At 38.4% G+C, this 27,886-nt stretch overlaps 2 protein-coding genes across 5 annotated transcripts; both read left to right on the forward strand.

Annotated features, from left to right (window-relative positions):
* Positions 1–437: 437 nt before the first annotated feature.
* On the forward strand, positions 438–10,461 carry LOC146466922 (CDP-diacylglycerol--inositol 3-phosphatidyltransferase-like). Of its 3 annotated transcripts, none has more exons than XM_085126692.1 (8): positions 438–802; positions 3,145–3,257; positions 5,699–5,836; positions 6,572–6,611; positions 7,246–7,359; positions 7,683–7,767; positions 8,128–8,209; positions 9,328–10,461. In XM_085126692.1, exons 2-8 carry the CDS (start codon positions 3,221–3,223, stop codon positions 9,492–9,494), a joined length of 663 nt encoding a protein of 220 aa, XP_084982818.1. In that variant the 5' UTR covers positions 438–802; positions 3,145–3,220; the 3' UTR covers positions 9,495–10,461. The 3 variants fall into 3 exon arrangements, with proteins under 3 accessions (XP_084982818.1, XP_084982820.1, XP_084982819.1); XM_085126693.1 differs by lacking the exon at positions 438–802 and adding an exon at positions 2,855–2,993; XM_085126694.1 differs by lacking the exons at positions 7,683–7,767; positions 8,128–8,209.
* Positions 10,462–12,282: 1,821 nt separating this feature from the next.
* On the forward strand, positions 12,283–27,863 carry LOC146466923 (tRNA selenocysteine 1-associated protein 1-like). Of its 2 annotated transcripts, XM_085126441.1 has the most exons (12): positions 12,286–12,577; positions 16,857–16,954; positions 18,227–18,326; positions 18,443–18,495; positions 18,981–19,044; positions 19,839–19,881; positions 20,951–20,978; positions 21,758–21,877; positions 23,299–23,518; positions 23,981–24,023; positions 24,577–24,635; positions 26,518–27,863. In XM_085126441.1, exons 1-12 carry the CDS (start codon positions 12,554–12,556, stop codon positions 26,596–26,598), a joined length of 933 nt encoding a protein of 310 aa, XP_084982567.1. In that variant the 5' UTR covers positions 12,286–12,553; the 3' UTR covers positions 26,599–27,863. The 2 variants fall into 2 exon arrangements, with proteins under 2 accessions (XP_084982568.1, XP_084982567.1); XM_085126442.1 differs by lacking the exon at positions 24,577–24,635 and having other exon boundaries at positions 12,283–12,577.
* The last annotated feature ends 23 nt before the right edge of the window (positions 27,864–27,886 follow it).

Here is a 27,886-nt window from a genome sequence, read left to right on the forward strand (position 1 = left end):
CTCAAAATTGCAAAGCGGACAAGATAATGCAGTCATCTATCTTAAGGCGCCTCTGAGAGCTGTAAACTTTTACACACTGAAGAAGCTGAAAACTTTTTTCCCCCTTATTTAAGTACCACCATCCTCTCTTGGTACCACATATTATTTACAACACCAACACTGCTTACAATACTGACATTATTTGCAAAACTAATATTTTTTTTGCAATACCGTAACGCTATTTACAATATCGTAACATTAATTCCAATACTAACTTTAAACACAACACTTTCAAGTGTGAAAAAACTGAAAACTGCTTTTCGGTATTCCAGGGTCGTAACATGGTATATCAAGGACCCATTGATATTCGAACCTTAGGTTTTATGTCTACACTATAATGGATAGCTCTTGTGCTGGCACCAAAATCATATCGGATAGGGCTTTCGTTCACACACAAAACGCTGATTTCGGATCTATTTTTGTGCCGGAGCGACCGCTGCACTACTTCGGTCTTGAAAGTGAATCGTTACATCCCTTCGGATACATAGGTTTTCGTGACACTTTCTTGAGTTATGTGAACAGAGAAATCGAACCGAAACGGAAGTCAACAACTAGGAGCGAGGATTGGATTCTAGTGGAAAGATGGCGGCGGTTTTGGGCCATTCTGTCTGACAATAATGATGTAATTCCGTCATCTGCCAACATCCCCACAAATTTTCAGCACAATCGGCCTCAGAAATTCGGTGATGTGAAGGTTTAGGTGCATCCTAGGAGACCCTGGAGCAGATAGTTGGGTCAGGACTGGAGGAAGTCAATAAAACGAGTAAGTATGTCAACGAGCTCGGATGGTTTACGAGTATCGAAACAGCTACCACAGAAATTTCGGCCTCTTCCTTAAAAGTATTTAAAACATCAAACACTCAAAGTATTTAAAAAATCAGACACTCAAGTTTTCCTCGGTATCTCTTTCAGAAAACTGAACACTCAAACTGACTCCAATCGTGGCAGTCATTTTACTGTATTTAAACTGAACGTATTTGCTCCTTCATACCTTGATTTATTTGTGAAAGATAAAACGGTGTTTTCATCGCAGTTGAAAATCCGGGGCCTGGTTGTGGTAGGAAATGACGCGCATTACAATGTAGAGTGTAGGAACGATTATCGCGTGTTCATCTGTACAGCCTTAATTCGGTTCTAATTAGTTTAGCAAGGAAGCACGCTATAACAAACTGCTAGGAATTCATCTACATTTAAAGTGCCCCTGTCATTGGCTCAACACGAAAAATTCCACATGGCTAATTTTCATATGGATTCTACTTCATAAACTGTATTCTGCTGTTGCAAACTAAATAACAGCAGAATATAGTTTATGAAGTAGAATGCGTATGAAAATTAGCCATGTGGAATTTTTCGTGTTGAGCCAATGACGTCACTTCCTGTAATTTAAGCCAAGCAGTCGTTGTGGGGAGGAGGTAATACGATTCCCCTAAAAACGACTGCGTGGGAGGCTGCCTTGTTAAGTTCCGGAACAAGGCCAAGTAATAATCTCGGATAAAAGGCTAAAAAAATATACTTCCAATCGCCGTAAAGGATTGAAATTTGGTAACATGAGTAAGAAGGTCATATTCTACACGAAAATGCAAAAAGATGAAAAATGAAATCAGTTCGTCCCAGGGGCACGTTAAATTCTCACAAACTACGATTTTCTTATCCGGCTATGAATTTTCATAGAAAACGTTTGTCAAAATCTTCATTTGTATACATGTGTAGCGCTTATATTAATACCTATGCTAGTAATTTGATAGTAATTTAAGGCATACAATAAATTGCTGTTATATAGTTATGCTCGTTTGGATGTATATTTTATGTTAATATTGTGTGTGCCACCCACCGTCCCAAATGCAATAACACGATCTTGAAACAAGAACGAAAAAGCGAAATAGGAATAAAATAACGGAAAGGCATATTTATAGGTATTGAAAGTGAGAAAATAAATTAGCATGAAAGCATTCAGGTAAGGAGTTTCGCGCGAATGGAATCCGCTTGCGTGTTTAGTTTCGGTCTTTTGTTCTTGATCCACAGCATTTCGTAGACCAAACATTCAAATTTGTCACGGCATTTCTTTATGACTTTAAAGTTCTTAATTAAGTTGTTAGGTGTTAAACCATGCGCGTCCCTGAGATGTTTTCCGATCACAGAATGTTTATGCTCCTCAACGCGCGCGTTGATGGAGGTGGCGGCATGTGTACCCAATATAATTTGTATCGCACAAATCACATGTGAATTCATATACTACACTTTGCTGATTGATCAGGGGAGGCTTTTCTTCTTTGACTCTCAGATAATCAGCGATCTTTTTGCTCGTGAACACAGGCTGTTGTTCTTGATTAATTTTAGTTCCGAGGTCGCCAAGTTGCCTGCGAACCACGTCCGCCGATTTCTGATCTTTAAATGGCAACGTAATCCGAACAGGGCGGTCAGAAGGTGTTTGAACTGGGTCTATAGGATGCTGGAGGAGGCGATTGATAGCTGAGTCCATTCGCACGAAACTCTTTACCTGAATGCTTTCATGCTAATTTATTTTCTCACTTTCAATACCTATAAATATGCCTTTCCGTTATTTCCATTTTACTCATTTGACAATGACGATATGAAGTCGTCGAAACGTCATGCTGTTTTACTATCGTTAATTTTCTTGTTGAAATGTTTCTCTAAATCTTTTTTTATCAGGAATAAAATAGGCATCGTTTATACACGGGACAAAGCTACCGTAAAATCCATTCGTGTCAGTACAGAACTATGTCATGTCCATCGAAACCTGAAGATATTGAGTTTCTTTGAAATTCATTTAAATCCGAGATATTATTCAAATTAATTCCTATGCAGCATTTAATATCTTTCTTCATTTCTAAATCACAATGTATATACAGCTGGGCACGCAACTTCAATTATCGCACATGCACGATCGACCTGGGTATGGATATTCTCGCCGGCAATTACCTTTCCCAATTGAAGTAAGTAAGAACTTTATTTCAACATATAGTACACAGTGTGCACACAAATTTCCCTACCCAAAATATACAACGAAAACCCCTGAAGCATAAACACACAATAAGTGGAATTAAATACAACTAAAAGACCCTATTAATTTACATTTCTTAACAGGCTCCTGATCGAAGCATTCGCTTAATTGTCGTACCGTGTCTGAAAGATTTTGACTGGTCAAACGAAGGCTTTAAACATGCTGAAGGTTTACTACTATGTTCCAAACTTGATCGGTGAGTAAAGAGTCTTGTTTATACACGTACTGGCCCTGTTTACGAGGTCCCACCAAAATCCTATCTTCTTGGGTAAAACGTGAAAGGAAGTCTTAAGGGACTGAAAATTTTCCCATATGAAAGGACGGCCACGAATTGATTTGTTTTAATTGTTGTAGGTCGAAATGATACCGGCGTAACAATTTGATTGCCGAACACTCATAAAAAAAAAAAAAAACAATCGAGATTTCCGAGTTGCCCGCCACAAGACAACACACAGACGCCTGTAAATTTTCCCGACTTTATATCACCGCTATTTTGAAAGATGTGACTCTCGGACTTGGCCATTTTAATTCTATGTGCTCTTTCCAAGCAGTATCAATGTATTTTATATATATCGAAACTTAAAATTGCCTTTTACTGATAACATTACTTAATTTATATTTACATAACTCAACGTGAAAAAGCCAGAAGGATGTTGATATAAATGATTGTATTGATTTAGCAACGACATAAAATGTTTGATTCATAAACAGAATTATTATCATAAACGAATGTTTGTTTTCATCAACGGAGTCGGTATAAGGTAATTTGGCCAACGTAAAGAGATTCGAGTGCTGACGTTTCAAACGTTAGCCCTTTAAGAGCGAATTTAACAAGGGGGGTGAATAGGTCTACGGATGGGCGGATTTGGTAAATATTTTAGCCCGGATTCTGGATTCAGAGAGAAATTTTGACGGATCTGCGGATCCTATGATCACAGCGGATCGCGGTTTTATCCAGTTTTGGGGCCCGGATTTTGGATTTTGGTTGTTAGGAAGTTCAAGTTTGCTCTTTTTTCTCGTATCTGCAAGATTTTGTTTCGATACAGACGTTGGTAGTCATCCTCAACGCTAAAACACAATATCACGCAAGGCAACTCCAACAACTGAAGTCGCTCTGTATCTCGCGTATCATCTAACGCGGCAAACAATTTGCGGATTCGGATTTAGCTGATTTTTTTCAGCCATTGATTTTAGCGGATCGGCGGATTTACATACCCCTGTTCACCACCCTCTTTAACGTTCGAAACATGAGCACTCAAATCTCTTTACCGTGGTCAAGTTATCTTATCAGCTCTGTTGATAACAAACAAACGTTCGTTTCCACTCTCCACCGACGGAGCACCTCAGTTTCTTTTAGCTAGCCCTCATCGCGTGTAATAGCTGTGTAATACCGGTTACGACGACAGGCATTCACCGCACCAAGAGTCACGAAACTGATAGGGTCGAGTAACTAAACGAGACTCGTTTAAACGCTTCGGGCGCCAAGAGAAACAAAATCAATTGGGTCCTGGCTTTTCCTTGAAACGCCCGGGTCAGACTTTAAAACGAAGTATCTCGCTGAAACACTTTGTTAGACGTCAAAAGACAAGAAATCGATGGGTTCTTAGTTTTGTGAAAAAGGTTGGGTCAAAAAATAACCCAGTACCCCTCCCCTTAGATATTTCGTTCCACGAAGAGAACAAAGTTGAGCGTTCTTCCCCCTCCCCTCCCCTACTTATCGAGGATGCCCCGAGGATAAGAGAATGCCCGAAAGCTAATAAACGCTTCCCGGCGTGCGGCATATTCAGGATCCAAAATCTGCACTTAAAGAGCATGGGTCCAAAACTGGCCAAAATGTGCTCCTGCGAAAACGGTTTTTGTCATAATAATATCAGACAAGCTGCGATTATATGGAGACCGGGTGCTTACCATTTACGCAAACTACCCGGATGGAAATTTTCGGCATAAATACGAAATGATTTAGCTTGTCTTAACAGAAGATGGATAACATGCAAAATGTATGAACATCAGCTGTAAATCCCAGAAGGAGTAATAAAAATGCATCACTTTGACCAGAAGCCCATAATTTCCGAAGTACTCCAAATGGAATGATGCGTACCATTTGATTTTCCAACTGGAATTCATGTGAATATCGCACTTTAGGATTTCATCCACAGACTCAAAGTTAGAACCACCTTGAACGGCATAATAAACAGTAACACAGGAAAATACTGCTCGGATGGACACATTGTTGTAGAATTTCATCTCCAAACTTAAAAGATAGAACCACCTTGCACATCCCGACTGACACCTTTCACTTGTGGCTTCTAGTTTTATTTGAATAACAGCATTTCATACACAAGAGCAAGAGTAGATTGCCCGACTTTGCTTGAACCTTGAAAACGGCTTAACTCCAGATGTTAATTTTCAAACCATTGCCAAGAAAGTACGCCACGTTTGAAAGTTTACGACCAGCGACCGAGTGACATTTCCCCACATTACGATAACTCGTTCATTGCCCATGCGTGAAAGTTGACGACCCTTCGACCGATTCGACCGATCGAGTCACATTTCCCCCACATTAGAACTCGTTCATTGCGCATGCGCGCATTCACGAGTTAAAAAAAAAACTAATGGATATCATTGTTTTTCTCCCAGGTTACACACGTGTTGTTCTTAATTTAGCAGCTTTCTACAATATGCTACACAAGCCATATCTTACAGTTGCTCTGCATTTTACTGGAAATCTTCTCCTGGATTGTTTCGATGGAATCACAGCTCGGGCCCTCGATCAGTGTAAGTGAAACTAATAAAACTGAAATAGAATGTTGTTATTTCCAAAGAAAGAGTACTATTTAATACGTTTATAACATAGAGGGCAAAACTACTGAATGCTGATTGGTCGAAACTGCGGATATTTTTTCTTAATTTTCCTTTCACCGAGGGCAAAATTACTCACTCCTGACTGATTGGTCAAGCGGCGAAAATACTTGCTCTTGATTGGCTGAGCACGCCATTTCTACATTTTGTTAGTTTCTTCATTTTCTGCCGCGACAACAACGACTTCTTTCAGATTCTTTGGAGTTTGACTTTTTAAGCCGGCTTGTTTGTGCCAAAAATAGTTGGAGATCGAGTGCTACAGCTACAAAGGAAATATCTAAAGGTGAACTTTCGTTTTCTACAAGAAAAAAGCAAGAGATTATTTGTGTCAAAAGCTAAGAACTTGATCGGATTTGTTTGGTTGAAAGACCGTAATCATTCATGGTCGCAAGAGAGGATGCGACCAAGTGCTTTCACTTCGCCGCGGCTTCTTGCAACGAACGATAACCGAACAAAAAAGTTAGCAAGTCGTGATTACAAGCGTCTTGAATTTAATGCTTACTTTTGCTTTTCACCTCACTTTTCAGTATAGACTTTTTTAAATTAATAAATGTGATCATAAAATTTTATTTTGGTGGATAATTCCCCCTTTATTTTTGCGGATAATTTTAGTGGATTTAAATTTTCTCTTTATTCTTGTTCTGTTAATAGGTTCCAAATTTGGCGATCTATTTGATAAGCTCCTTGACAGGTAAAATCGTCACGTTCTTCAAAAACGTATTAATAATTGATAAGCCCGTTCAACTATCAGATCACCGATATTAGTCGTGATATGACAAGTATATGCACGCATACTTGTAAGATACTTCTTATTAGTATTGTTACATTACCAATACTCATAAAGGCCCCTTCAAACGGTTTCAACATTTGACCAACATTCGTTCAACAAAAGTGGAACGAATGTTGGTCAAATGTTGAACGGAGTGTTCAAACGGCTATAACGCCATTCAACATTTTCGAGAACAAAGGAAATGTTGTTTGTATGTTGAATGAAAGTTCAAACCTATTTAAATTTGACTCAACACGCTTTCAACAAGCTTTCGCCATTTTTTATACTTCCAACAATGTTGGACGACCTGTTCAAACGCATACGCCCCAACATCTGGTTCAAGAAAGTGTTGAACGCATGTTGAAACCGTTTTAACGGGCCTTAATGAAAGCGAAGCTATGTGTATAGTTTTTATCATGAAAATTAATTTTCATTCACACGCAAGCAAAACTAATTTTCACATGAAAGGCTTTGTATTTAGCCTCGCTTTCATAATAAGGTTCACAGCAACTCGGAAATGGTCTATTCACACAACTTTCTTTCCTGTAACCAACAGATGCGGCAGAATAGGAATGCTGATGGGGCTCTGTGCACTCTATCCTCAGCATTTGTTTATTTTACAGTCGCTTGTCTGCTTAGAAGTTGCAGGATCCTGGTCAAATCACTACAGGTATGAACCAAGAGAACTCATGTCAGGTGCACGAATGGCTGCAATGTTTAAGATACTTTCCAGTACTCCAAGCCATTCCAGAAATTTACCCACGTGCCTGTCTCCACACAAATTCTGTTTACTTTTAAAATGTCCTTATGCCCACGATAAAAAAACGACGGTTTCCCAGTCTAATCCCTTAATACTTTGTTCCTTCTCTAGCCTTCCGTGTAAGCAAACGTGGTAACAATCGTGTTCACTTACATTTTTGAAGTGTTTGGTAACAGTTAGCTTGCACAGTTTTAGCCCGAGTGTCTCTAGTTTGACTGTACTGTGTTTTGCAGACGTATCTTACGATCAGATCCTAATCATAACTTCCAGCATGTTATTCGTCCTGATCCTTGGATAGTAAGGACGTACTTTGAGGAAGTAAGTCACCTATCGACTTCTAAATAAGTCTTTCTACCCACCCCCCCTCCTCCTCCTCCTTCACCTCGTCCTCGTCCTCCTCTTCCTTTACTTCTTCTTCTTCTTCTTCTTGTTTTTTTTAGTATTCCCGATTAGCTGTTTCCAAGCTAAAGATATCGACACTTAAATAAAGTTGTTGTCTTGTATTGTTGTTGTTGTTGTTCTTCATCATCATCATAATCATCACCACCATCATCATCATCATCATCATCATCTTTCTTTCTCTCCACTTCTTTCTTCCCAGTTCTGCTTTTTGCTCTTGTAGTTGTTTGAATTTGATTTTTGAAGTATCATGTTTTTTTTTTTTAACCATCAATTTAGCCCAACTTAACTCTGATCATCTTTGGTCAAGATATGTGTTTGTACATGTGCTACCTTCTTTACTTTTCACCAGGGCCAACAGGTACGTAAAAGTTATTGTTTATTTAAAGGGGCGGTGTCACCAGTTTTTAGTGTGCCTTTGAATAGCGTAAAAACATATTTTTATTGATGGGAATGTTAAAATAATGGTTCAGTATTGCCCTACAAGTATATATAGGCTAGTATTTGTTATCTTTTGCTGTGGATGGCTTGGATGGAACAGGATTACAACTTGAAAAAATTGGCCAATTCTCCCTGTGTATTTTTGAGAAATTGCTAAAAACAGGTTTATAGTTTGTTCTTCATTGAAAAAAATCAATTGATATTTTCCTCCCGGTGCTCTACGAACAATTTCATGTTAGACAAAAAGTTCTACGTTAAATATTTGAGTAATTTTGGTGAAAATACAGCAAAATATCCGTGACAGTGTTCCTATTAGACTATGTTACTATAGCCTCGATTTGTAGGTGTAGTGGTTAAAGGAAAAATTCGGCTACATATGCATTCTGGTTGTTGGTCGTAACTCTGACTCAGTACGTTAATATTTATTATTAAAAACTGGATCATTGTATAATGCAATTCGAACGATTTGATTGGCTTAGCGGTCATGGTATATGAGCCATTATACCATGCCCGAGAAATAGAGACCGTTAAATTGTCTACTTATTGTTCTTGCAAAGCGAAATCATCAAAATCTAGGAATATGTCTTAATTGTTTTAATAAAAGAATTATTCCATTCACGCTTGTTGGATATGGGAGGATAATAGCCAACTCGACGCAACGCGCCTCGTTGGCTATCTATCATCTCATATCCAACGCACGCTCGTGGAATAATTAACAATTATTCCACGAGCGCGCGTTGGATATGAGATGATAGATAGCCAACGAGGCGCGTAGCGCCGAGTCGGCTATAATCATCTCATATCCAACAAGCGCAAGTGGAATAATTGTTTTATTAAAAACAATCAAGAAATATTGCTAGATCTTACTGATTTCGCTGTGCAAGAACAACCAGAAGACAATTTAATGGTCGCCATTTCTCGGCCATGGTATAATTGCTCATATACCATGGCCGCTAAGCCAATCAAATCCCTCGAATTGCATTATACAATGATTCAGTTTTTAATAATTATTAAATATACGTCTTTGACTTTTTTTAGTGTCTATAGCTGGCAGCTCGCACAGTTTGTGGGAAGTGTTGGCGTGGCTTGGTGCTCCAGTTTTAATCTACCGACAAGTTGCTGTTTGTGGCCTTATGCTTGTTACCTTATTCCAAGAGCTCGCTCAGTTGCACCATCACCAAGATATGGGCCGCAAGAAAGCTTAAAATGGAAATCCGATCGAAACGCAGATATTTTCAGCTCTGGTGCTTCCTATAGGATTTTATTAGCTTTAGCTAGTCAGATGGACCAGGATAAATATTTGTAAATACGAAACTTTTGAATGCAGGGGATTTATTTATTATTTACCGGGTTGGTCTGCCACTCAATGCTGAGCATTTTAGACCGCTTTAAAAAATTAATGAATGTTGTACCGTTCGCACGTTAGCCCAAGTAGTTCGATTGCCGGCGAGGAGGAAGAATTTTCCTTTGCCACGCGTGGTGTCCCATTTTCTCACTTGGGCTAATGCTCTGTACGAACCCGCCAGAAGATATCCACGTACAAAAAAAATCGCAGACGCTTATTAGAGCGGTTTTCAAATGATTGTCAAAAGTAATTTCGCCTTTGCTTTGGTTTGCATTACTACGCTCTGTGATTGGTTAACAAAACTCGCGCCACTTTCTCAACCAATGGGAATTCAAACCAAAACTAATCGTGTTTTGTCCGCACGCGTTTTCCCGCGCTTGGCGCCAGTTATATCTATTTGCTTCGAACTGTGATTGGCTCGTTGTGTTGTTTACATTTGTTGCGATTGGCCAGAGTAATTACTTTGGTTTTGGTTTTACGATACTCAACTGGCAACCGCTCTAACACCATCCTAGTGCATAGGTTCAAGGGTTTGACTCCTATCGACAAGGTACGCTTTCCTACCCTTGCGTATTGCGTCAGGAGATGAATGCGTGAGTGTAAATGGAATATTAAAGTTCTATGTCGGTAGGCGAATGATCATCGGAAAGAAAATTGTCCGAAACTGCAGTCAGTCTAGCGGGAAAGGGCTGGGTCTGTCAACTGGTCCTCGGTGCAGTCATTAAGGTGAAATAAAAGCTGTCGTGAATTTTTTTTCTAACTTTATGTGACTGTTTACTTTTATGTATTATTTCAAACAAATGCAATAAAAAATACAGGACACCGTGCCCACGAAAGAGCTACGATATATGGCCCAAATTCTGGCCACATAGTTACTTACTATATTCGCTTTCAAATATGAGTCTATTTGTTCAGTTCTTGCAATTTCTGGTGGTAACAGAAATTGTATAGATAAACCATAACTTCCAAAAATGTTATGCATAGAATGTATGAAGCATGAGCCGCAATTAAAGATAAACTTTCTCGGTAGGGAAGCACAATACGAAGCAGTATTGACCAAAAACGTTTCTTGCGTGCGTGTCCTCTGTATCACTATTTTATGCCCGCGCGAGTGGTTGGTTAACTCGTTTCCTGGCGATGATTGATATTTCACAAAGAGGATAATATGAGTGTCCGCTAATGACGCAAGAAATAGGCCTTATCACGATTTTCGACACCATTTTGACGAGTAGGCAAACAGGCTTGAAATAACAGTGTTTGTATGGAAATCCGATGTCAAATAATTTTCACAAAACATCGCTTCTGAAAAATTCATGAATTGGAAACTTTTGGCACTAGGAAAAGGATTTCAAGAAAAAAAATTGGAGGGATGTAGCTGTGCCAGAAAGCGTTCAGTCGTGTTTTGAACTTTCCATACATTTGTCTGTATAGCGAACCAGCCGTGAACTACTACTAAAAATAGTTCGCGGGAAAAAAATACAGGGAAATGTATGGAAAGTTCAAAACACGACTGAACGCTTTCTGGCACAGCTACATCCCTCCAATTTTTTCTTAAAATCCTTTTTCTAGGGCCAAAAGTTTCCCATTCATGAATTTTTCAGAAGCGATGTTTTATGAAAATTATTTGACATCGGATTTCCATACAAACACTGTTATTTCAAGCCTATTTGCCTACTCGTCAAATTGGCGTCGAAAACCGTGATAAGGCCTATTATGTGCGCAAGAAATTAAGGACCAGGTGAAGGACAACCACGACAAAATAAAAGTACCGGATCCTGTAGTAAAGGATCTAATCAGCAACAAATTGTGGAACGGACTAAGGTAAAAAAAGAAGGGCATTTCACGGTCAGGGAAATAATTTCAGGCCGTGGTTGACGAAATATTGGAAAACGAACGGTATATAATCCCAGTTGTACAGTCAGCCTTTCTTTATTAGTTGCATTTTGTAAGTTATGCTGACTCCCAGGGGCCCCACTCACATATTTTAATGACGGGGGAAGGGGGGGGGGGGGGGGGGGCGGAGGGTCCGACAGAGGTTCATATTTTATACCCAAAAAAATCCCAACTTCAGAATTTGTCTACCCAAAAAAATCCCTACTTTTTTTAGCATACCTAAAAAAAATCCGTCAGTGTTTTTGCATCAGCAAATTTTTTTATTTATCTTCTGGAAAGTTACAGCATGCCAACTTCAACTTTGGTTTTGGTCAAAAACAAAACTATACAAAAACAAATACAAAAAAGTTCGCATGACTGTTATAGTGTCTCTTCATCCTATCTTCAGCCGGTAATTACTTTTTAAATAGATTACAATCTCAGAAATATCCCGTAATACCCCACAAGCAGTAAATTGCGCTTATGTTATTGTTGATTTGAGCTGATCAAAAATACAATACCCAAAAAAATCCCTGTGTCGTTTTCGCGACCCAAAAAATCCCGACGTCTTTCGTAGACCCAAAAAAAATCCCTTTTGGCCAAAATGTCAGACCAAAAAAAATCCTCCTAACCCCCCTGTCATTAAAATATGTGAATGGAGCCCCTGGGTGCTGACTAGTCTCTTGCATGCTTTTGCTGTATCCGGTTGGCCCTTACAATTTATAAGTGAGAGGGGCCTGGGAACAAAAGCAAGCCTGCGGTATTCGCTTTGTCGGTCCGCGGTTTCCACCCATTACATGAAACTGAAAGAGGTTTCGAAACAGATCTTCAAAGTCAATTTGCGATCAAATTTTAGACAATTGTTTGACGTTTGGCTCGTTTTACATCGTCCAGACCACAATCTATCAATTCGTTGAGTTTGATAGATGTTGCATTGTCCAAGGAGTCCTTAAAATTGTTGTAAAAGTTGACCTGACAACCAAGTGTTAAACACGTGCCACTCGCCACGAATTGTAGTTTTCAGCTTTCACAATTTTAACCGGCAAAATGACGAGTCTGTGGATGGGAGATGTAAGTAGCTTTTCTTCTGACACATTTCGTAACTGGTGACGATAATCTGTAACCCTATCTGACGCTGTGTAAGGAAAAGTGGGAAACGAAATTGTGTGACAGTACATAATTAATTAATTAGCAGTCGACTGTAATATAAGCTTGCTTGGGTCGACTAATACATACTTAGAACTAACTAGGTTGAGATCACACCAGGTAGTCGCCAAGTTGGGATAAGTCTGCTACTGTCAGTACATGAAGTCGTTGGGTGGCAGTCAGTAGACTGAATAAGTAGTGAGTTTACTTTGGGAAGCATTTCATGTGAATTCCAAATGCCTGAAAGGCTTTCGTATACCAAGATCACTTTTATACAAGTACATGTACTAGAAGCAGAGATCCATGAAACTTAAATCTGAACCTACGTAAGTATTAGTACTTGAAAGGCTCCAAAACTGTGGGAATGGCAAAATATTGTAATGTGTGCCAATATAGAGCCTCTCTATGGGTATCCACGGTCTTCGTTTTCTTCGCGATTTTTTCGCAAATCTTCGTTTTTTCGGATTGAAATGGTTGAAACGTTTATTTTACAGTTATTCCACAAGCGCGCGTTGGATATGAGATGATAGATAGCCAACGAGGCGCGTGGCGCCGAGTTGGCTATAATCATCTCATATCCAACAAGCGTGAGTCGCGCAGGTCTGTCAATCCCATTTTAACACACAGAAATTTGGTCAAATGCCAAAATTCAGAAATAACAGATATTTTCTGTAGTGTTTACGAGTTTTGACAGTTTTATATCTGAGTGTTCAATTTGATCATGCAAATTTTGGTCAATTTTCAGATCTTCGCTTCAATCTTGAGATCTTCCTTTTTTCCGCAGTGATCTTCGCGTCTTCGATTTCTTCGGAAATACCCATAGAGAGGCCCAATATAATTATTTATCCTGAAATCAGTTTTATTTTTCGCTTTCTTTTTCTAATTATTAGCCATGTCCCACTTTCTGCTAGACTGCAAGCAGTGATTTTCTGGATAGTTGAGAGGGTGTGCTCACAGCGCAGCGAGACTGGAGTTAGGAGAAATAAATGAGTTTTTTCGCGCTTGGCTATTTCGCACAACCTCTCAACTATCCAGAAAGGGAGTGCTTGCAGTCTAACTTTCTGCTACTTAAGGGTACATAAATTAGGGTCTGGGACTGCTAACAAATTAATATTAAAACCGATACTAATGACAGGCAAAAGATAATCAAAAAACAAAATATTCTTAGCATTTTCAAAATTCATGTTAAAGATTTTTGACATAACCTACATATAATGAAGCCTGGTGCTTACTCCTTATCTGACTTCTTGCAAGATTGGCAAATTGGGGAGACTTGAGTGACAAGGGCCATCTTTATTACTACTACTAATTTTTTTTTAATATTAATTTTTAACTTATCTTCTACCAAAGTATTAATAATTATACAGATAAACCACAATGAAAATTGAACAACATAGAGAAGATCTGTCCCCAGTTGTTCAAAGAGCAGATAACTTAAGGTTACCGTATACCTTTAGAGGTGTCTTAGTTCAAGTGATGTTGCGCGTCCGATTTGAACTGTAGATACCTGAACCCTCTAATCAATTTAAAGCTTATAGAGTTGGCTATCAAACTATACCAAGAATTTTGAAATAAAATGAATTGCCGAATTTTTAGCACTGTTTTCTCAAATCAATTCTCTCACTTGGAAGAGACACTTCACTTTAAAGAGCTAAAACTCAAAGGGAATTTGTTTGTTTGCCTTCAAATTTGGACCGTAGCTAGTTTAACATTTAAACAACAATAACGTGTCTGCAAATTTTTTCTTTTGAAATATTTTTTTTTCTAGAGCAATTTTTGTATGATCACTCCAAATTTTTTCTAATCCTTTTTCGAAAATGTTCTATAACTGTTCACTGTGATTGAATATGGCAAAACGCAGACAAAGTTTTTTAGCGCTTTGGGTCCGGAAACTGAGGAGCAAATTAAATTAGGGAAAAACAAAGTTCGCTTTCACTTGTAGCTTTCAAAAGGTGATCTGGATGCTTGCATTTAAAAAAAAGAAAAATTTGACAATTCCTTTTATTTAAAAATTCTTGGCATAGTTTGATAGCCTGCTCTATAAGCTTTAATTTGATATAGGGGTTTAGGTATCTACAGTTTAAACTGAACGCGCTACATTGCTTGGACGTGAGACACCTCTGAAGGTATATGGTTACCTTCAGCTAGTGGACAAATCGATTTTCAGCCGATAGATGGTTGGAGTACATTTTATCCACTGGATAAAGTTATCCACTCTTTGAACAACCAGGGCCTGCTCTGTAGCTTTTGCCTTAATGGTCACAGCATAGAATTTTATCCACAGATCTTTAAAAAGTTAGTTAGATCTACCTTAAAGGGATACTCTAGACCCCAGAACAACTTTCCAAATTCAGAAAGCTTATGACCCAAATAAAAGATATTTACCAAAATTGGAGTTCGATCTCCGCTATTTTGCCTAGAAAAACGAAAAGTTTCTCGCCATGGGATTCGAAGCAGCGCTTGGGCGAAAACCGGAAATGACGCAGAAAGAAGAACTCGCCAAACCTTTTCCGGTTAGATTCCCCTGGATTTCTTTAGCAAGATTCGGTAAATGGCTTGATTTTAAAATTCCAAAATAAAATGTATAGTTCGCGTTTTGAGGAAAATTCAATAACACCGTATCGATTTATAGTTGCTTGATGCTTAATTCTAGTAACAACGGTGAAGGTCTTCATAATTGGCATTTCTTTCGGGTTTTGTACGGATGGTTCGGACACACGCGACTCGATTTGTTTGCTAACCCCACGACCTCTGCTTACTTTTATGAAGACTGTTCTCAACCACAAATTATCATAGCTGTGTCTATGGAAAGATGAAAAGCTCACAAAACGCTATTTCAACCTTGTTTTAAAGAAGGACTATCAGAAAATAAGAGCATAGGCCCGATGGAGGACAGCACGTCCAATGAAGCCGCTCGCGCCAGACAGATCACAAAACAAGCTACTCCACCAGAACTAGGGTTCACTGTATGTTTGAAAAATAATAAAAAAAATTGTTATTGCAGTGCAGCCTGAAGAAAACTAGCATTAGCCGATAATGATGCTTAAGCTTACCTTTCGAACACACGTAGTATCGCAGTTATTTCATTAACCTTGTTCAGTTCAGGTACGCGACTGTCATATTCGCTGTATACGCGGCGCAACAGGGCAAAATGATCAACAACGGTGAACACTGTTTTCTAAATCAGCATAATATCAAAGGTGACAGGCCTTGTTTTGCTTTAAAATGGAAAACAATGAAAAATTGCCAGTCACATTACTTAGCAGAAAAAATCCCTGTAAAGTGAGCTCGAATGCAGTACTATAGAACGCAATATGGCATGAAAGGTTAAACTCGTTTAATATCCCAAAAGGCCTAGTACAACCCAATCAGGATGACTCCAGAATTTATTTATGTGCTTAGTCTTCGTCGTAGTATTGCTGTTTGTACAGGTAACGCTCCTGTAAAGTGTGAATTGTTATAATGAAAGCTGCCCACATCTCCTAGCTTTCGCTGAGCTTTGTACGCTGTGTCTCTATTAACTGCTATTAAACAGGCCAAAAAATGTAACTAAATGACCAAACTAAACTAGGTTTCAAATAACAACGCCGTACCATAAAAAGGAAACTTTAATGCTACTCAAAACTTATTCAATCGCCAATGAAATCATATTGCGGATGTGAAATACACCGAATTTGCTATAGAATGCATAACTGGTCGCTTACCAATCCGCTCTAAAACACCTCTTTGCACTCGTTTTGTAGAGTCCGTAACCGAGTTCATTTCGCTGTTGCACGGCTGAACACATGCGAAAGAGCGCCCTCATCGCTCTGCTAACGTTGCTCCGTCGGCAATTTCGATTGTACTATTTTTTTCAGAAGAAAAACAAACAAAAGAACTGCGCTAATCCCCAGAATCCATATTGTCTTCAGTGTTGTAAACAAGAGCGGTTCTTCATTCTACGTCATCGATCACGTGCTCTACCAAAGACGATTTTTACTTCCGGTCTTCAAAACGGGGTAAATTTCGCCTTTCTCCGGCAATTTTCGGCCTTTTACTTTTTTCTTTTGTACTTTTTGTGCCGTTTACCCTTTATTATAGTCCAAATGTTACCTTTTAAGCGAAAGTTGTTTTGGGGTCTAGAGTATCCCTTTAAAAGAGCCACGCAATAACTGATTTCCAGTATCATATAATTACTTTTCTATTTGTGTGTCAATTTTAACAGCTTGATTCCTACATGGATGAAACTTTCATCACCAGTGCCTTTGCAGCAATGGGAGAGGCCGTAGCTTCAGTGAAGATGATTAAAAACAGGACCACAGGGTAATGTCTTATATAACTTCTTACATTAATCCCAGGTGGAATCAATTAATAAGAAACCAAGAATGACAAAATAATGGTCATTACAAGTAGTTTCCAACAGTTTAGGGATGAATATTGGACGCCAGAGTTTTGTTGAACTCCCGATTACCATTATCATCTTAATTCATCAAAATACAGCTGTAACAAGGATCATGAGATTAAATAAAATGCCTTAAAAAGAAGTGAGTGAAAAAGTCCCATACAACTCTTATAAGGGCACTTTCCATTTTTCAGAACTGGTAGGCCAGTTCAATCATTTCGCAAACAGAATGCAGCAACTTGACTGGCAGTTTATATGCATGCCACTTTTTTGAATTCCCTCAAAAAGGCACAGACTACTCTCAGAAATACCATTTTGAAGAATTCAATGAATCAGTCCTTATCAAATTGGTACACTCCAGTTATGGACCGATCAGTCTGGCTGGCCAGTTCTGACAAATTAAAAGCATACAATCAAGTTAGGAGAGATTACAAGCAAGGATTTCCATGGGTTTGTCTGCATGTTTCAGTCAATTCACATCACTTGTGACCAGTATTTCCAAGAATGAAAAGAACATTCGAATTTCTCTTTGCAATGTCCAACATTTGAATGGATTGATGAAGATTTCTCTGGAAATCTTTCCGAAAAAGACGCATTTTTTAACAGAAAAAAAAAAGATTCAAAATGCTTGGGAAACAATTTTTATTCTTGAAATACTTAATGCTGTAATATAAATAAGATTCATAGCTTTATACCATCGATAAACTAGGGAAATGTCTACAGGAACTCTGAAATCTTGTTGGCGATGTTCAAAACTGACATGTAATTGTAAAAAAAAAAGACATTAAATTTCAGAACTCCTTTCAAATTTCAAAAATACCGGTCATGCGTGACTTGAATTGACTGTAAAAGCCTTTTTTGCTTCACCCTCTAGCCCCCAAAATAAACATGTACATGTATACTCTCCTCACTCGTCTCCATATATCTCATGGCTTTAGTTGGGAGAATTGGACATTTTATCTTTTAACCTGTCATCACTGCTAAAGTTCCCTATTAAAGGGTTAATGACTACATGAAAATTTGGTGGGACCAAAAATTAAGGAGGGAGGGGAGAGAAGGAACATTCTCCCTTCATCTCCTTTCTTGTTTTTCTTTTCCTTTGGCTTAAAAATTCACAAACTAGCTCAATGAAATGAAGGCTGTATTAACAGGCTTTACTGGTTGTTAACTTGATCTTTCTTGTTGTTGATCAGATCGCCTGCCGGGTACTGCTTTGTTGACTTCGGCGATTACGCAGTGTCCCAGAAGGTCATGGGCAAACTGAATGGTTTACCAATCCCCGGGAGCAATCCAGTAAGTATCATGTAATAAGAATTCATAGGTTCTGTTCAATCCCAAGTTATTCGTATTTATGAATTGCATACATGAATGTGTAATGAACCCTATCGTCTTTGTTTTTGTCCTTGCAGATAAAACGATTCAAGTTAAATTGGGCCAGTTATGGCAAGGATTCATTCACCCAGTGAGTAAAGCAAAGCATATTTAGTATCAATGCAACTGTGCATTCCCAAGGAAAACAAGTCCTTGAACATATTGTTGAAATGTCCTGGGAAAGTCCTGGAAAAACCTTTGCATAAGATGCCCTGAAATTTCTTTGAACTATGAACTTAATGTTCTCTTTTGCTAAGCAATCTAACTATCGATCCACTAACCAGTGAAGGGAATCCACTTAGGTATGTTTTCTGGATATTGCCTTGCATTAAGTCAATGAATGGAAGGTAACATTAATTTTATCATGTCCTGGGCATGAAAGGAAGACTTACTTTTTGTGCATCCCAGCAGATTTTCATGCATGATTTATATGTACAAATAATTGTACGCAAATTAGATTCATACAAAAATGTGGTTGCAATGAAATATTTTCAAGAAATTAAGCAACAAAAAGGTATATCTCGGGAATGAAATGATTCAGTTTAAAGCTGTATTGATATTCCTTTGTTGTTCCAGGGGACCAGAGTATTCAATATTTGTAGGTGATTTATCTCCAGATGTTACTGACCATGCTCTTAAGGTGGGTGTACAACTTAAAATAAGTATTGTCAGATGCTGCTCCATACATGTATTTTTAGGAGAGGCTTTTGGGGGGACATTGGTGGTTTAGCTTCCTGCTCACCACTTGGCCCACATAACAACTTAAGAATCCTTTCTGTGGAGGTGGGGTTGGGGGGTGGAGGGGGTTATTGCTACAGTACTCTCCCCCCCCCCCACCCCACTTCTTTTTAAGTACAAAATTCATCAATTTCTACTTGCGGTGCTTGATGATGAGGATGATTATGTTGATGTCTCATCTTTAATCTTTAAAATCACTAACTGTTGTTAATTAAACTCTATATTCATTTTTCTTCTTGCTCTTGTTTTCCCCTCTTATTATACATGCGTATTATGTGTATGTATAATTTTGTTTATTCTAGTTATTTAATTTTCTCTTTTCTAGTTGCTTAAAAGAATGAATGTGTGTACTTATCTACTTAGCTATATTTATATTTACTAATTTACTCTAATTTTATTCATGTTTGCAATATTATTAATAAGTTACACATCCCGCCTCAATTAGCTCTGCTGTATGCGGGCTGTGTGTTCCTGTAAAAGAGAGAAGTATATTAAATAAAGTTGTCGTTGTTGTTGTTGTTAGAGATATATTTTTATATTAATTTGTATCTAGCAGTCAGAGTGGGACTTGAATCTGGAACCTCCAATTTACAATCCCGATGCCTCAACCACTCGGCCACGCTTCCATACATATTTTTGCACAATAATTGCATGTACAGCTGTATATAGTATGTGGATATTCTTGATATTTTACAGGAGTTCTTCCAGAGGACATTCCCAACCTGTAAAGCTGCTAAAGGTAATAAACTTGAGTCTTCATAAAATAAGTGACTTTTAGGTCAGAAAGGCAACAATGAGAATGCGAAGTGGTTAAAGCACGTACCTTTTGCCAGTGGGCCTTGAGTTCCAATTGCGTCTATTGATTGGGCTGATTTTTTGTTGGTGCATGTCCCAGCTGGAGCGGTTTTCTCTGGGTACTCTGATATTTGTTCCTTTACAAAACGAGCAAAAAATTAGTCAAACTGGATTTGAGAAACTTTTTTAAAATCCCATTAATTTTTATTTGACATGGAAGCAATGGATGGAAGAGTTACTGTTTGGATTTCCAAGTGTGATTCCTATTTTAAATTTTTAATCATTTTTGCTTGCTTTGTTTTGTATTGCCTTGCACTGCATTGCATAAAAACAAACAGGTTAATGTGATTCTTATTACTTTACACCTACATTGCAGTCAAGCTAGTAACATGGTTGTGGGTTTGATTCCCACTGAGGTCAAAGATTTATTTTTCTTTGCCTTGTGTGGTCTTTCAATTACTTGCTAGGGCTAATTAAGTCTCAGTGGGAAATTTATGGGATCACTTATACCACTACAACACACACTGCAGATCCATCATTCCTGCATGTACAGTAAATCTGCCTTACATGTAAAGCCCCGATAGTGCCATATCATGTGATATGGCACAAGATGCGATTACATGCTCAATATTCAGTCAATTTGCATGAAATTTGCACAACTAAAAGATCTTGGAAAGATCTGCACATGGATTAGGTATAATATCATGCCCCCTTCCTATACAAGACTTGATTTATCACCCCAGCAACGTTTGGCACTTTTTACCTTTGTACTTTTTAGGCCAAGTTAATATCTGACAACAACCAATGTATTGAGAGCTGCAAATTAAGCTATAGTTTCGGGACATACCCAATCTGTACAAGGAACAGGAAAATTTTAAACGACCCAGAAAATACATGTATATAGTCTCCTGGTTCAGAGTTACCAATTTAGAAAAAATTGGCATTTCCCTCTGGGCTTAAAGGGTTAAGGATGATTCATGTGATTGACTAACTTTTAATGTCATATCTTGCAGTTGTTTTAGATGCAGCAGGAAACTCCAGGCAAGTTTTGCACTAAAAAAACAGACATGGTTTTAGAATTGCTAAATATTGCAGGTTTTTTTTAGAAATCCAGATGGCTAGTTCCAGTAGCATTGCCTCATGTGCACATTCTTGGCAACATGGACCAAGCTTTGTTGCTGTATTTGGGTGCTTGGTTTCTAGCAGCTATATTGCTACCATTTTGGACAGACTACGTTGAAAATGTTTTGCACTTTCTGTTAGCCAATTTCATTTTTTTTCTCTATTTATGGCCATTGCTGTTTTCAAATTAAGCCTAAAAAAACAAAGTTACTTAAGAAAAGGAGAGGATGTCCAGTGTTAAAAACCCAGTGTCATGTGGAAAAACCACGGTGGATTTAAAAAAGTATTTAATACATTGGTCTGTGGGTTTAAAAGAGCATCCATCCATAAGAGTGATTTTACTAATAAATTATTGACCCATGAAACAGAGAATAAGAACTAGTACCAAATAGCTACATATGTACAAGTAAACAAAAGAAGACAATGGAATTAGTGCATAATAGTGCGTAGTATCCTACTACCTATTTCACAGGTTAGGTAAAATCGCTCTATTCTGGATTAAGACTAAAACTAAATTGGGTGATCTCTGTTCTTGTATGACTCTCAGTCACTAAATGAATTGGGGGAGTGGGGGGGGGGGGGGGTAAATAGGAGTTAACTGGATGTTGGTTTGTGGGGTAAAAGGGTTACCTGTAGTACTTACTGACATGAATTGCTTGATATGAAGGTAGATTGAATGTTGAATTTCTCTGTTGCAGGGGATATGGTTTTGTGAGGTTCTCAGATGAGACAGAACATAGGCAAGCCATGATAGAGATGCAGGGTGCTGTGGGGTGTGGATCAAAACCTTTGAGAGTTAGCGCTGCAACTCCCAAGAGGTATCCAGACTTTATTAGTAAATATGCTTATTTAAATTTCATTCCATCTTTTCCCAACAAATTCAGTTATGTACAATGGAATGAATGTGATGCAATATTTATTCCATTGCGCATCGGCCACACATGACATTCCAATCCTAGAAGTGTGCAGAATGTTTGTCCCATGAACCTAGTCCACAGTTTAATGGCCTTAGCTCCCACGGGTCTCCAGTAGCTCAGTAGTAGAACATCCAAACTAGTAATCAGGAGGTCTTAGGTTCGACTCCTGGTTCGAATCCAAGTGCTCCTGATAGGAGCACTTGGATTTTATTCAGAGTACGCCTGTGTCACTTACTGAATAATACATAATTCTCAAATTCAGTTATGGAAATAAAAATACATGGCCACTTGGCTCCATAATGTATTGGTCAAGTATTGATGAAGCACCATTGAACATAATAACATTTGCACATGTAAAGTTTCTTGTTAAGATTTGTAAAAGGAGGTAATAAATTTTCAATAACAGGTGGACGCCATCTTGTTTATTAATGTCTCCCAAGCAATGATGGGAGTGAGATGGCCATGGTAAAAATGGAAACCAAACATGGCGGAGCTTGAAGTCAGTGTTGTTTTGACGAGAGCGATTTCTTTACAGGCGAATGGTTTTGAATGTGACATTATACATGTATGCTGGATGTTTTTACATTGTTTATGGAAAGGAAATTCCCAAAACAAGGATGAGTTTTTTCAAAATATGATCAATTTTGAAAGTGGTTTCTGGAGAAAGAAGTGGGAAAAAGGGCTGTATTTTATAATAATAATAATAATGATAATAATAATAATAATAATAATGATAATAATAAAAATAATAATAATAATAATAATAATAATATTAATAATAATAATAATATTTAATATTAAATATTTAATATATAATATTTAATATTTATATTGCGTATTTTCTATAAAAATAATCAAATGCGCATTACAGACATAACAATAAAATCCAAAAGAAAAAAAAAAGAAAATAATAAGAACCCATTAACATTACAATTACTATGGAATAAAAAGACGAAAACTACAAAAAATACAAATTGCTATAAGGTGGCAATGCTTACAATGGCTATAAGAAAGGTAATTTACAGAAAACTATACACACTGTATAAAGCTGAAAGGCTAATTATAAACTAATATTTGTGCTAAGAAAATGCCTTACTGAATAAACATGTCTTAAGTTTCCATTTAAAATCACTTGTGGTGCAAGCAGGTCTAATGCTTACGGGAAGACTGTTCCAAAGCCGTGGCGCTGCCGCCATGAAGAATAAAGAATGTCAAAGTAATTATTTATTTGACTTGCCTATAGTAAACTTTAAGTTACTTTTCTAAAAACCCTTATTGGGAGCTCAACCATTTAATGCCTAGAATATCTCTACTTTTTGCAGCCGACCACAACAGACTACCACGACAAGCACACCCTCGGCATACACTGCTGCTTCTACAGCAAACCAACAGTACATGCAGCAGTATCAGCAATACCAGCAGTACTTGGCGGCATGGCAGGGATACCAACATCAGCAGCAGCTTCAACAACAGCAGCAACAGTATTACCAGCACTACCAGCAGTATCAGCCATATGGACAAACAGCTTATCAACAACCAACGGTATGATTTGCAGAATGCTCTATGATCACTCATGGCGAATTTTCTTGATATTTTAGTAACTTCTCCGTAGTACTTTTATAAGAAAAGTATAGGGATGTCCAAGATGAGAATTTGTTCTTTGATATTAGGGGTTAAAGGGTTAAAATTTTGTCCAGTTGACCAGTTTTGATTTCCACTGGCTGCGTTATACTGTGGCTGCTGATTAAAAACTAAAAATACAAAATACCGCGTAACGGCTGTAGATTACAGACATTAAAAGTACATGTATAAACGGTAGCAGGAGGTTGCTCCCTGTGTCGAGCTCGACCCGTTCCAGTTCGCCCCCTACATTTCGAGTTTGACCCCTACGTTCAACCGCGTTCGCCCTCTAACTTGATACACAGGGCGAACTGACACAGGGCGAAACCTCCATAATTCATTATAAACAATGCTCTTTCTCAGATATTCTCTTCCTCTCCACAGGGTTATGAAGAGACTCCAGTAACAGTGGACAACACGGCAGAAGGTAATTATTCAGCGGATGCAATTATTGTAAAGTTCACTGCGAAAACGAGAACTACGATTACTCTGGTTTGATTTGAAGTAATTACAGAGAAAAAGAAAATGGCCTTTGTCCTACAGTCAGGTTGATTCATACCAGTGTATATTTACTTTTATTGTGGTTTGTTCTTGGATTTGACCGTAAGCTGAAGTGTTTTTACTTTCCTGATTCGGGCAATAAGTATTGGGTTACGGTGGAGCATTAGACTAAAAACAGAGAAAGCGCACAAGCGCGAACTCGCGAGAGGCAAAGCGCTGACAGCGTGGATTCGTGCGTCCGAACCTCGCACTTGTCTCTCCAGTTTCGCTCTCTATTTTAACATTCGCTCCAGACATTTCTTCGAAAACCGCGCGCGTTCTCACCAACGCGAAAAAGTACAATTGTCTCGCATTCTAAGTAGACACCCTTTGCAAATATCGTTCTTCGGGGAATGATGATGTATGTTCCAATAGACGCAATGTTTTTTTACACGGATCACTACAGTACACCAAAACTTTTTTTTATGCTATTCTTCCAGATCCCAACCCTCCTCTGAACATTACAGAAGAAAACAAAGCTATAATTACGAACGAAGCAGTAAGTTTGATCCAATGTCCTTTACTAGTTTGGTTTATCAACGGAGTTGATAACTTAAGGTAAATTGGCCACCGTAAAGAGATTCGAGTGCGGACGTTTCGAGCTTTAGCCCGCCATCAGAGCTTCGGATTCGCTCTGACGGCGGGCTAAAGCTCCGAAAACGTCAGCACTCGAATCTCTTTACGGTGGTCAATTTACCTTTAGTTATCAACTCTGTTGATAAACCAAACATTCGTTTCTACTCCCCACAGACACAGCACCGCAGTTTCTTTAGATACTAAGTCTCTTATCCTTTACTAGTTGCCTCACATGAGAACACCAATAATCACTGTGAAAAAAGCAATTCTTCGTTCCATCCTTAGGCTGATAGAACACTTTTTTTATAAACATGACTACAAACGAATAAAAAAAAAAAGCAAAACAGACTGTAAATTATTTCACCTTAGTGAAGGCATGGTGGTCAGAGACAATTGACGTAAATTGAAAACGAAGGGCAATGCGTTGCCGTTGCCAGGGTAACAGCCGTTGCTTAGAAACCGATGAAAAATAAAATTTAATCATAGGCGGAAGTGCCGAAGTGCGACTTCGCTTTACCATCTCTTAGTGTATCTTTTGTGTGATGCTTCTCTGTTCACAGAAAACGTTGAAAACGTAAAGCCAGCGGAAAAAAAATATAGATTACTGGAGTAAAACAAAACAACAACAACAACAAAAAAGACGAAAACAAAGAAGTTGAATATAGAAACAGAGAATCGTAATCTTTATAAATACATTTTTACGTTTCTATATCCATCGTTGTTTTATTATTTTTTTTCTTCTTTTTTACTGCCCTAAGGATCAGCCTTGCCATCTTATTATCTCAGGGTATATTGCTGATCCAGGTCTGTAAAAGATCCAGCATCCCTCAATGTCTTGTCACTGTGGTCTTGCCAAATTTAGAGTTGCAAAATCATACCCGGGGATAGTTGAGTGCGCGAGTGCAAATGGGAGGGGAGTGGTTGATGTAATATGTAATATTTCTCAAACTCATTATAATTTATCAAGAGGAAACAAAAAAAATCACTACTGTTACCGTGGTCTTGGATATGTGTTCCTAGTTACCGTTAAATTTTCCCACATTTAGCCGTGAATTTCTCCAAGAATTATTGGTCATTTTAGAAGCCATATCAAATACTCGAAAGTGTGTTTCATCACATATCCAAACACCTCGAAGTCGTTTAAAAGAAACTCGGCTACGCCTCGTTTTCTCAACCTACTCAGTTCTCAGTGTTTGGATATCTGATGAAACACACCTTTTCGTGTTTGATATGTTACAAATCAAACACGAGGAAGAGTGTTTAATCCGATTTCCAAACACCTAGAAGTGAGTTGAAAAAACACGAGGCACGGGCGAGTTTGTTTAACCCACTACGGGCTGTTTGGAAATGAGATGAACCATCCTTTCGTGTGTTTGATATACAGTTTACAGCCTCTCAAACCTTAGTAATTCTTGGAGAAATTTAAAGCAAAAGTTCTCCTTCACGGTATTGATTTTCTTTATTTTCGTTTCTCGGAATGAGTTTGAGAAAATCTCGGTTCAAAACAGATTATGAACAGTATGGTGCAAGGCGTGAGAGACGAAACGCTGGAAACGTTGAATCTTGCATCTTTATCCGCATCTTTAACAATGAACCCCTAAAAAAGTAGTGAGTGTAATAGAAACAATAAACTGCCAAACAGTCGCCTCCAGGTGAGGAAAATGCTGAACGAGGCTATCATGCGCGGTGCCGTGATGCGCAGGTAAAACGCCATCACTGACTCTCGCGTCTTAAAGTTTTCACTTGCAGGGCACTGGGCACTCGGGAAGACGGCCTCTCATCGCACTTTTGTTGCTTTTTAACAGGAGTTTTACTACGAGATGGAACAATCCAGATGGCAGCCGGTAGAAACGCTTAGTTCAGGGCCTAAAACTCTTATTGCATAGCTATTAATAGTAGCCAAGAGAGCATAAAGGCGAGAGAGTCCATGTTCCATGCATTGATACATGAAGAGTAGGCCATTTTCAAGTTACTGTGAACCTCATTATGAAAGTGAGGCTAAGTGCAAAGCTTTTCGTATGAAAACTAGTTTGTTTGCATATGAATGAAAACTAATTTTCTTATAAATAAAAACTGTGCACTTAGCCTCGCTTTCATAATGAGGTTCAAAGCAACTCGGAAATGGCCAATTCTGTCGGTTGCGTCTAGGAGTGGCCACGTATACACATGACCTTATTTGGTATCAGACGTGACATGTTTTGTTTTTTGGTGCTTGAGTGAGTTGTTTGTTACTGGCGTTTGATTGTGAAGGCTGTTCTTAACCGTGGCAACGGTGGCCTCCACAGACGGGGCAAATTGTTGTCGGCGACTATTTTCAATCGACAACTATTAGTGTTGGGAAATGCGTTTCCACACACGAAAAGTTTAGCTGTCGATAACCTGTATGTTTTGAGGAAGCCTAGGAACTTGCAAGTAATGCGCATGTGTACATCGTGCAATCGATGAGTTACTCACAGACGAGAGAAAGTGAGTTGTCGATAGCAAAACTGCGGCGTTTGTTATCGACAAATAAAGTAGTTTTCCTTTTGAAAAGGAAAACTACTTTGTTGTTGACGACTTTATTTCTCACCATTTGCAGTCGATAACTCGATTTGAAATCTCGAGATGTTTTGTTATCGATAACGTTTTGTTATCGACAACTAAAAAGTCCTCGTCTGTGAAGGCCTTAGCGTTCAAAAATGCTTTTTAACTGAACTCGTTTCTGGTCGTCAGTTACATATGCAAGGGTCACCACGCTCTCATTCAATGTGTCCAAATATTGACGGCACATCTGACACCACCGTAAGTCATGTTTTTGTACAGTCTCCACGCACAGACGGAAGCAACAGTAAAAATGTAATCAGTTACATAGAGCATGGACTCTTTCGGTGTTACATCTTCTCCTCTGGTGATATAATCTCAAGTCTTTTGACGTTCATTCGCTTATTGTGTTAGTTAACTTGTTAGCGCTTTCTTTTTAGCCAAAACCCTCTCAGTTGATTGAACGTTGAGCAATCGTCGAATTTAAGTTGCGATGGGCGATGCTATAGGTCTAAATCCATCCAAATTTTTTCGGCAAATTGAATTCTTCCAGGGCATTTTAACCGAGTTGTTGGCAATACAGAAGTGAAATAATATATATAATAACAATAAAAAAGCTTTGGACATCGCAGTGTGGTCGTCGATATATGTTGT

This window comes from Pavona decussata, unplaced genomic scaffold (genome assembly GCF_977016875.1).
Source record: "Pavona decussata unplaced genomic scaffold, jaPavDecu1.1 SCAFFOLD_140, whole genome shotgun sequence".
Lineage (NCBI taxonomy): Eukaryota > Metazoa > Cnidaria > Anthozoa > Scleractinia > Agariciidae > Pavona > Pavona decussata.

What these genes read in the sequence shown, in the direction of transcription:
- LOC146466922 (XM_085126692.1), top strand. Translation starts at nt 3,221, where the DNA reads ATGCTGAAGGTTTACTACTATGTTCCAAACTTGATCG. An exon ending in AGCTCGGGCCCTCGATCAGT is followed by an intron (nt 5,837 to 6,571) that starts GTAAGTGAAACT and finishes TTCTGTTAATAG; the next exon opens with GTTCCAAATTTGGCGATCTA. An exon ending in TAAGGACGTACTTTGAGGAA is followed by an intron (nt 7,768 to 8,127) that starts GTAAGTCACCTA and finishes CCATCAATTTAG; the next exon opens with CCCAACTTAACTCTGATCAT.
- LOC146466923 (XM_085126441.1), top strand. Translation starts at nt 12,554, where the DNA reads ATGACGAGTCTGTGGATGGGAGAT. An exon ending in TTACTGACCATGCTCTTAAG is followed by an intron (nt 19,045 to 19,838) that starts GTGGGTGTACAA and finishes GATATTTTACAG; the next exon opens with GAGTTCTTCCAGAGGACATT. An exon ending in AGCGCTGCAACTCCCAAGAG is followed by an intron (nt 21,878 to 23,298) that starts GTATCCAGACTT and finishes TACTTTTTGCAG; the next exon opens with CCGACCACAACAGACTACCA.